This window comes from Monodelphis domestica, chromosome 7 (assembly GCF_027887165.1).
Source record: "Monodelphis domestica isolate mMonDom1 chromosome 7, mMonDom1.pri, whole genome shotgun sequence".
Taxonomy (NCBI): domain Eukaryota; kingdom Metazoa; phylum Chordata; class Mammalia; order Didelphimorphia; family Didelphidae; genus Monodelphis; species Monodelphis domestica.
Genome location: NC_077233.1, coordinates 96,906,639 through 96,916,282, shown reverse-complemented (window position 1 = coordinate 96,916,282; position 9,644 = coordinate 96,906,639). Strand labels below are relative to the sequence as shown.

Sequence of the window (9,644 nt, the reverse complement as noted above, 5' to 3'; positions counted from 1 at the left end):
CAAAACTGCCTCTCATTGTCTGGCTTGACTATCCTTGCTATTTTCCCTCAAAATGAAGACTTGTAGCTTCCCTAAATCTTGTTTTTCTCTTTTAAGGTTGTGTTCATTTTGTGAGTTTGTTGCACTCGCAGTAATAAACATCGGGTGCACAGGTGTAGGATCCAGGAAACTCAGGTTGGCGTAAAAGAGTATGGAGGGATTGGGAAGTGGATCGTAGACAAATAAAAACTCGGTACAAACTAATAGTGTGTCCTCCTTACTGAGAAACTTAAAGTGATGTTGGACTGCATTCAGAAACATAATCTTCAGAAAACAATGACAGTCACACTATCCTCTGCTCAGGTCACATCTAAAGAATTGGGCTCAGAACTGGGTCTCCCCAGTTTAAGAGAGACATTTACATACTGGTGGATGTCCACAGAGCAGAGATCATAATAGTGTAAGATCTGGAAAAAATGCAATGCTATTATCCATTTAAAGAAGTAAGGAGGGGGCAGCTGGGTAGCTCAGTGGATTGAGAGCCAGGTCTAGAGACAAGGGAGGTGCCAGGTTCAAATCTGGCCTCAACCACTTCCTAGCTGTGTGAACCTGGGCAAGTCACTTAACCCCCATTGCCTAGCCCTTACCACTCTTCTGCCTTGGAACCAATTCACACTATTGATTTCAAGATGGAAGGTAAGAGTTTAAAAAAATAATAATAATAAAGAACTGAGGTTTTATAGCCTGGAGAAGAAGAGAAAAGCCAACGGTTCCTAGATAGCTGCCTTCAAGTATTTGAAGAGGTGTGCAAGAGAGATCAGGCATTCTGTGAATACTGAGAAGTCATAGAGGAACAGTTACTATCACAACTCCCATTTTCTACAGGAAACATTTCTCGATCCCCCTTAATCCTGGTGCCTTCCTTCTGCTGATTATTTCTAATTATTCTTGAATATACAGGTACTTATACAGGTGCTTGTTTATATGAGTACATAGTTGTTTGCAAGTTTTCTCCCCCCTTAGACTGTAAGCTTCTTGGGAGCCAAACTTTGCCTTCTACCCTTCTTTATATCACCTGGCACATAGCAGGCACTGAGTAATAGCTGACACAAAGCAAGAAAGACCTTTTTAAAAATTAATTAGATTTTTTAACATTCATTTTAAATATTTTTTTGAGTTCTAAATTCTCTTCTGCTTGTCATTTCCCCATCCATTGAAAAGGCAAGAAAAGTGAAATCAATTATATACCTGGAACTCTGTAAGCATTTCCGTATTACCCATGTTGCAAAAAGAAAATAAGGCAAGAACAATCATGAAAAAACTGTACTTCCATCTGTACTTAGATTTCTTTGGTTCCTTTTGTTTTTAATGCTTACTTTCCATTTTAGAATCAATATTTTGTATCAGTTCGAAGGCAGAAGAGTAGTAAGGACTAGGAAATAGGATTTAAGTGACTTTCCCAGGGTCACACAGCTAGAAAGTGTGAGGTCAAATCTGAACCCAGGACATCCCGCCTATAGAGAGGGCTCTCAATCCGCTGAACCACCCAGCTGCCCCCTCATCAGTTCTTGTGGTGATGTAGACAGCATTTTTCATCATAAATCCTTCTGAATTATGTTGGATCATTATCTTGATCAGAGTAGTCATCTTTGACAGTTGTTAGAGGATAACAGTATATTGCTGTTACTGTGCACCATGTTCTGGGTCAGCTCATATAAGGCTTCCCAGGGAATGGTCCTCATTGTAGGTGAGTGAGATTTGCCCAGGGGGGAAGACTGCCCAGGAGGGATGGTTTAGAGGAGATTACTCCCTGGGATGGGATGTTGTTGGCTTAAAAGATTTTTCAACTTTCCACTGGTGAGATTCTGAAATGATGTTCCATCTTCTCAGAGATGCTCTTTTGGTCCTCAGCAGTCCACAGCACCAGGATGCTCTGTTGAGAAGGAACTGTGAAACACCCCCCCCCAAACACCAGGGGGCTCTGTAGTCAGGGAGGATACCTGAAGGCTCTATGGTCCCTAGCACTAAGGAGAACCTTGGAGAAGGGACAATGGGGGCAGCCACACCGGTTGTGATTTCTGGAACTTTGGGGGATCTTCCTTGTGGTCTCCCCTGCCCTAGGGGGGCAAAGCTATCCTTGCTGCTGCTGAGGGTTAGGGGTCTGCCTCTTACACCTCCCCTAGGACCTCTGCTCTGTCTCCTGCTGCTGCTGCTACTACTGTTGCCATGCAGTGAGCCTGGTGAGAGTCTTCCCTTCTGCCCCCATGCTTGAGGGCATCTGCTGGGGCTTAGGGGGAGGGAAGAGAATAGGCATTTTTGGAGCACCTACTGTGTGCCAAGTGCTTTACAAATATTATCGCATGAGGGTTATGGGGAGATGAGCTACATTGTTGGAGACAGGTATCATGGGGCAAGGCAGAGATGGATTTGGAAGAGATGGAAGGGAGTAGAGCCCTCAGGGCAGCTGATAGGAAGAGGAAACTGAACTCGATGGAAGAGGACTTGAGGAGGAGGAAGGGCTATTGGCCAGTCCAGAGAGCATAGACCTTATGGCCCAGGAAAATTCAGAAATTCAGGATATTCGTTCCCTGGCTCAGGTTATGTCTTCTCCCCTCCTCTACTCCCACACCTGTCCATTTGATATCTAGGGGAAACAGGGTCCCACTTTCTGTCCTTTCAGTTACTTTAGGGCCTCGATCCTCTTGTGTGTTGGATGTTGGGAGGAAAAACTGTTGGGAGATGCCTGAGTCCCTGGGTTCTTTTATGGGGGGCTGGGAAGTAGAGGGAGATAGAGACAGTGTCATCCCCACAGCCCCCCCCCAACATGCCTATTGATGGAACCATGGAACCTTAGACAAGCCTTTCATCTCTGAAAAAGAACGGGATTGGGTTAGGTGGCCTCAAAGGTCATTTCCTGGGCTATATGGTCCCCTTTTCTCTCATTTATTGAGAGAATCACAGAGCATCACTTTAATCTCTCCTCCCCTCTGTCTACCCCAATCTTTGTCTCTATCTGCTTGTATGTCTCAGTCTCTCTCTGTTTCTGTCTCTATCTCTCTACCTCTGTCTCTCTATCTCCCCCACTGTCTCTCTGATTCTATTTTCCCACACCTCTCTCTCTGTCTCTGTCTCTCTCTTTCTAATTCTGTCTCTCTCCATGTATCTTTTCTCCATGTATCTCTTTGTCAGTCTGTCTTTCTCTCTATATCTCTGCCTCTCTGTCTTTGTGTCTCTCTGTCTCTCTCTTTATCTCTCTACCTCTGTCTCTCTATCTCTCTGCTATCTCTCTGTTTCTAATTCTATTTTTCCATACCTCTCTCTGTCTCTATCCCTCTGTATCTTGGTCTCTCCCTCTAACTCTCTTTTTCTCACTCCTCCCCATCTCTCTTCGTCTCTCTTTCTGTCTCAGATTCTGTCTGTCTTCCTGTCTCTCTCTGTCTATATCTATTAGTCTCTGTATCTTTATTTCTGTCTCTCTGTCTTTGTGTCTTTCTCTGTCTCTGTCTTTCTTGCTCTATGTTTCTCTCCACATTTCTTCCTTTCCTGTTTCCCTCTCTGACACCATCTCCGTCTGTTTCTCTCTGTATCTATCTCTCTGCCTCTGCCTTTATCTGCATCTGTCCCTCTCCCCTCTGTCTCTCTGTCTCTCTCCATGCCCTACCACCTGCCTTCTTTCTTCTCCAATCCCAGGCTTATCTTGTGGCCATTATCACCCATTTCGGAAAATCATTGGTGGAGAGATTGCCACAGCAAAGAAGTGGCCCTGGCAGGTGAGCCTTCAAGTAAACAGAGTACACATGTGTGGAGGATCCCTCATAAATAAGGAGTGGGTAATCACAGCAGCTCACTGTGTCACTTGGTAAGTCTTCCCATCACCAAACCACACTTGTGGGAGGAAATTTCCCTCCATTATTGGGAGTTTACCATGAATACCCAACGAGACCAGAGAGATGAAAATACCATTTGCTCCTTTAGGGCAATTGTACCTAAATGGGGGCTTCTCTTCTCCGCCTCAGTTATCAATCAATCAAAAAGTATTTATTAAGGGTCTACTCCATGTAACAGTCCCTGTATAAAACACTAATCGAAAGCATTCCATGTTCAGGTCACTGCACAAAATCAAAGCCCTTTGAAACTTAGTCTACTCTTTCCAGTCTTCTTACTCCTTAACTCTCTTTCTTTGACTCTTTCTCCCTGCCTCTCTTCATCGCTCTTTCTGTCTCTTATTCTGTTTCTCTTCCTCTCTCTGTGTCTATATAGATTTGTCTCTGTCTTTATTTCTCTGTCTCTCTGTCTTTGTGTCTTTCTCTGTCTCTGTGTTTCTTCTTTTCCTGTCTCCCTCTCTGATACCATGTCTGTTTCTCTGTGTCTCTGTCTCTCTCCATGCCTGACCATCTGCCTTCTCCTCTCCTCTCCAACCCCAGTCATATCTTGTGGCCATTACCACCCATTTCGGAAAATCATTGGTGGAGAGATTGCCACAGCACAGAGGTGGCCCTGGCAAGCAAGCCTTCAAGTAAACAGAGTACACATGTGTGGAGGATCCCTCATAAATAAGGAGTGGGTAATCACAGCAGCTCACTGTGTCACTTGGTAAGTCTTCCCATCACCAAACCACCCTTGTGGGTGGAAATTTCCCTCCAATATTGGGAGTTTACCATGAATACCCAACGAGGCCAGCAAGATGAAAATACCATTTGCTCCTCTAGGGGAATTGTACCTAATGGGGGCTTCTCTTCTCCGCCTCAGTCATCAATCAATCAAAAAGCATTTATTAAGGATCTACTCCATGTATCAGTCCATGTACAAAACCCTGATCAAAAGGAAGAGGATGACAAGTCAGATTGGAGCTGAGGGTACCCATTGGATGAGTTCAAGGAAGCTGGGGCTAGACAGTAGGAGGTCTGAGGTCTTGGTCAGAGGAGTTTAGATGCCATGCTATGTTCACAGGAAATGATCCAAGTATATGGATATTGCTGTAAGGATATGTTTGTGACATTTTCTCTTTCCCACAGGAATTATGATTACACTGTGAAGCTTGGAGATATTTCCTATTTTGCCACTAACTTGAGTACCGTCGTCTCTGTCAAGGACATCCTCATCTATCCCCGTTATGCAGAATTAATTTTCTACAGGAATGACCTTGCCCTTGTACAACTAGCATCTCCTGTGACCTACAACCAGATGATTCAACCTGTCTGCCTCCCTAATGACAATTTAAACTTGAAGAATGGGACTCGATGCTGGGTGACAGGATGGGGCAAGACTAGTACAGATGAGAGTAAGAGAGGGTAAAGCAAATGTTGGTCTCCCCAAAGAGAGCTAAGAGCTGGCTTTCTTGGCTAAGTGTAAGAGAGTGGAGCTCAGAGGCAGTCCCCACACTGACCTCTGGCCAGTTAATTTCCCTTTCCCTGATGACAAGAGCCTTCCTGGACAACAAGGGGGAGGGAGGCAGGGGAAAAAGGAGATGATGGAGAATGGCCAGAGCCAATGGTCTTTGAATAGCTAGTTTTGTGTAATGCCTTTATTCCTTACTAGTGCAGAAATTCTAAACTTGATGTGTCATGAGGCCCTTTAGGCAGTCTGATGAAGCCTCTGGACTTCTTAGTATGACCATTTAAAAATGCATTAGATAGAATCCACAGGATTACAAAGAGAGACAATTATATTGAAATGCAGCTTTCAAGATATTGAAAACTCAAAGTCCCAGACTGGAGGTTAAGATCCCCTTATTGGAAAATTATGGGGATCAAATTAAATCAAGGAAAATTAGAACAAGTGTACTCATAACATGAGCCATTCCCTAATGGAACAGGCTGCCTACAGGGAACCTTCTGTTGTTGAAAGGACTCAGAGGCATGAATAATGTAGAAAGGATTCCTGATCTAGCTGGAGAAAGAATAAAGTGACCTCTAAAGCCCTTTTTCACTTTGAGATCCTAATGAATAATACTTTTAAAGAAAATAATTTATTTTCCCCACAATTATAAGTAAAAATATTTTTTAATATTTTGTTTTCAAAAAAAATGTTGAGTTCCAAATTCTCTCCTCTCCCCATTTCCATGAAACAAAAAACAATTTGATCTGTCACAAACTAAAAGAAAAGAGGTGAAACAGATTGTTTTGGTCTGCATTCAGACTCCATCAGTTCTTTCTTGGGAGGGGAATGGCATTTTTCATTATGAGTCTTTGGGATTGTCTTGGATTACTTCATTGCTGAAAATAGCTCAGTCATTCATAGTTGTTCATCAAACACTATTGCTGTTTCTGTGTACAATGTTCTCCTGGTTCTGCTCACTTCACTTTGTATCAGTTCATAAAGGTCTTTCTAGTAGGTCTTTCCGAAATCATCCTGCTTGTCATTTCTTATGGCACAACAGTATTCCAATGCAATTATACACCATATATTGTTCAACCATTCTCCAATGGATGAGCTTACCTTCATTTTCCAATTCTGTACTATCACAACAAGGAGCTACTATATATCTTTTTGTACAAAAAAAGTCCTTTTCCCCTTTTAAAGGGGAATCTCTTTAGGATACTGACCAAGTAGTAGTATTGTTGGATCAGAGGGTATGCACACTTTTGGATCCTTTTGTATGCAGATGAACAATACTTGGAAAGAAGGAAGTAGAAAATCAATACAAGAGATTGCACAATTATTATTCTAAGTAATGAGGTCCCTTCTTGTCCCCACAGCATCTTCTGTGGGCTTTTCTCCCTTCACATGCATGCCCCTTATCTCCCCTTCCCTTCTAGACATTCATATTATTAGTCACTGCAGCTGAGGAAGACCAAGGCCTGGTATTCTGAACCATTGCTGGGTGAGGCTTTGCCCCTGTAGTGCTCTTGGGTTTTTGGAGATGTGAGTTGTTCCTAGGGCAGCAGAGGCACCAGGAGAGAATGCAAGAGGAATGATGACCTTTTATGATAGCCAATTAAACTCCAGCATCTCTGCTTACAGATATTATAAGACCATATGAGCTCCATGAAGCCGATCAATTCATCATTGAAAATGAACAATGCAACAAACTATTGAGAAAGCACTTGTTCATCCCAGAATTTGTCCCTATTGTCAACAAGAAGATGATCTGTGCCTATCATCCAGAAGGAAAAGATGCCTGCCAGGTTAGTTCCTCCCATTCTCCCTCCCCTCCCCAGCTATCACCATGGGTACCCAAAATTAGCAAAACAGACACCATCTTAGATGTTAGGACTACCTAGATCAGTGATGGCAAACCTTTTAGAGACCTCATTCCTGCCCCCAAACTGTATGTTGTGATGCCCCCCCACTCAAGCCTGAGTGCCCCCCAAATCCTTTGCCTTTGCCTTAACCTAGATAAGGGAGAGAGAAAGGGAAGGGAGTGGCCCAAACTCAAAGCTCAGGGGAGGGAGTAAGGGTAGCAGGGTGGAGAGGTGTAGTTGAGAGGGGGAAGAGAACAGCTCTGCCCCAAATCCTCTGCCTTTCTAGTAACAACTGCTGGGAATGGTGTGTGTGCCCACAGACAGGTCTTTGTGTGCCATCTTTGGAATGTGTGCCATGGGTTTGCCATCATGGACCTAGATCCTAGCCTCCTTTTGGAACTTTGCTGACTTGAGGATTCTTGTGCTGGATTTTATAAAATTTTAAAAATATTTTGATAAGGAATTTCAGTGTTACTGGTATCCTTTGCCATCTGATTTATTTTGTTTTATGCTTTTAAAAACATTCTGAAAAGGGGTCTATTAGGCTTCAATATGACACACAAAAGGTTAATGGCCCTTGAATAGAAGATGACAAGCCCTGACTCGGGCCCAGTGAAGTGGTACTGCTACACTGTTGATTGGAAAGTGAAAATCTAGACAATGGGGAAAGAAGGGAGAGATGCTAAAATCTAGGGACGAGAAGGAAACCAAATACAAATGGTGTCCAAAGAGATAAGATTTTTCAAAAAGGAAACTGAGTGAAGGAAGAGAGGGAGGGAGAAAAATCTGAATTCTAAAATGTAGAAAACAATTGTCAAAAATTGATTCTACATGGAACTGAAAAAAAAATTTATATCTAAATTAAAGAAAAAATACAACAAAAGAGGATGCAGGATGATAGAGGTAATAGTTGAGAATTGGGAATCCTACGCCATAAAAGTGAAATTGAGTTGTGAAACACACTGTGTCTCTCTTTGGGGTCTATGGTATGGGACCCCTTGCTGAACTCCTAGGTCTGTCACTAAGGAGATGTATGATGTCAGGCAAGTCATTTCCTCCTTTGGGGTCTCAGTTTCGTTTTCTATAAAATGAAGGAATTGGAACAGATGGTCTCTGTGCTCCCCTTCACTTTGACATCCTAAATCTTCTTAGCAAATGGATAGGCCACAATGGAAATGGATAAGCTCCTCCCTATTTTGCCTCTACTTCAACCCCTTGGACCTCCCTCCTGAGGTTTATGACTCTTTGCTTCTTTGAAAAATCTAGCAGAAAGAATCACTGTGCTGGAAAGACCCAAGGATTTTATCAAATTGTACCATGGAGTGTCTGTGCTGAAGGTCCCAGAACTCAGTCTGCTGTGTCCAGAAGGACTCTGTGGCCACACATAGGATAGGGTGGTGAAGAAAGACAGGGGAAGGAGGAGATGAGGAGTCATGGGGAGTTTGGGATGGCCTCAGGGGTTGTGGCAGAAGTCATGAAGTATTCTTTTTATCTAAGAGGTAGACTAGTTGAGATGTAGTAGGAGAAATGGTAGCTCATTTCCATGCCCTATAGAACCACTTGACTGCTCTTCTTCCCCTGCTCTAATGTGTCTGGAGATCCATAAAGTGTGGTTACTCATCTATTCTCCACTCTCAGGTTCTACTCTAAATTTTTCTTTCTTTCTCCAGGGGGATTCTGGGGGGCCCCTTGTCTGTCAATTTGGAAAGCACACCTGGGTCCAGGTTGGGATAGTAAGCTGGGGAATTGGCTGTGGAGAAGAAGCTGTTCCAGGTGTATATACCCGAGTCAGTGGATTCTCCAAATGGATCATCAAATCTATGAACCTGAGAAACTCCTCCATTTTGGCTTCTTCTTGCCTCCTACTCTTCTCCATGCTGCTGCCGTGGTCCATCCTGATACATCTGTGACATCATGTCCTCACCTCCCTCCAGGCTGGGCGATCTCACTTCCCCTTCTTTCTCCTTCCCTCAAACCTTCCTCAACTTCTGCTGCTCCCTCCAGCCATTTCCCATCCTTCCTTCCATTCAATACCTGTGGCTGGACTGGGTCAGAAAAGCTATTGCATGTAAAACACTTTGTAAAACTTAGAACCAGATATAAACTTCAGTTGCTGTTGTTAGTGGTGGTGGTTGTTTTTATTCTAATTCCCTGTTGGGCAGGCACTGTGATCTGGAGTGATACAAACCAAGGTCTACTAGTGGGGAGGTGGGGAGGATGACTTCCAAGGTTCTTGAGGTCTTCCATCCTTAGCACAGCTCAGTTCTCTCCTCCCAAGGAGGCCACCAGATGTATGGCTACACATGACTCTATCCTTCCAGGAGCCTGTCTTCCCCTGCCTCCATACCCTATCTGTTCTCAAGCTAGAGATCTATGAACTTTCTTTCCTCTCTGAATGAATGAAGAGGATAGAGTCCCCCCTGAGTCATCCTTTTTTTCCCATCATGTAATGTTTCATGATAATAAAACTTCAAAAAATCA

General features: G+C 43.5%; 1 protein-coding gene across 2 annotated transcripts; it reads left to right on the top strand.

Annotated features, from left to right (window-relative positions):
• The first annotated feature begins 1,312 nt into the window (after positions 1 to 1,312).
• Positions 1,313 to 9,281, top strand: LOC100025128 (serine protease 42-like). 2 transcript variants are annotated; one of them, XM_056805184.1, is made up of 6 exons: positions 2,100 to 2,219; positions 3,010 to 3,838; positions 4,404 to 4,572; positions 4,995 to 5,260; positions 6,943 to 7,106; positions 8,834 to 9,281. In XM_056805184.1, exons 3-6 carry the CDS (start codon positions 4,511 to 4,513, stop codon positions 9,071 to 9,073), a joined length of 732 nt encoding a protein of 243 aa, XP_056661162.1. In that variant the 5' UTR covers positions 2,100 to 2,219; positions 3,010 to 3,838; positions 4,404 to 4,510; the 3' UTR covers positions 9,074 to 9,281. The 2 variants fall into 2 exon arrangements, with proteins under 2 accessions (XP_056661161.1, XP_056661162.1); XM_056805183.1 differs by lacking the exon at positions 3,010 to 3,838 and having other exon boundaries at positions 1,313 to 2,219.
• Positions 9,282 to 9,644: the final 363 nt, after the last annotated feature.

What these genes read in the sequence shown, in the direction of transcription:
- LOC100025128 (XM_056805183.1), top strand. Translation starts at nt 1,991, where the DNA reads ATGGTCCCTAGCACTAAGGAGAACCTTGGAGAAGGGACAATGGGGGCA. An exon ending in GCAGCTCACTGTGTCACTTG is followed by an intron (nt 4,573 to 4,994) that starts GTAAGTCTTCCC and finishes TCTTTCCCACAG; the next exon opens with GAATTATGATTACACTGTGA. An exon ending in CAAGACTAGTACAGATGAGA is followed by an intron (nt 5,261 to 6,942) that starts GTAAGAGAGGGT and finishes CTCTGCTTACAG; the next exon opens with ATATTATAAGACCATATGAG.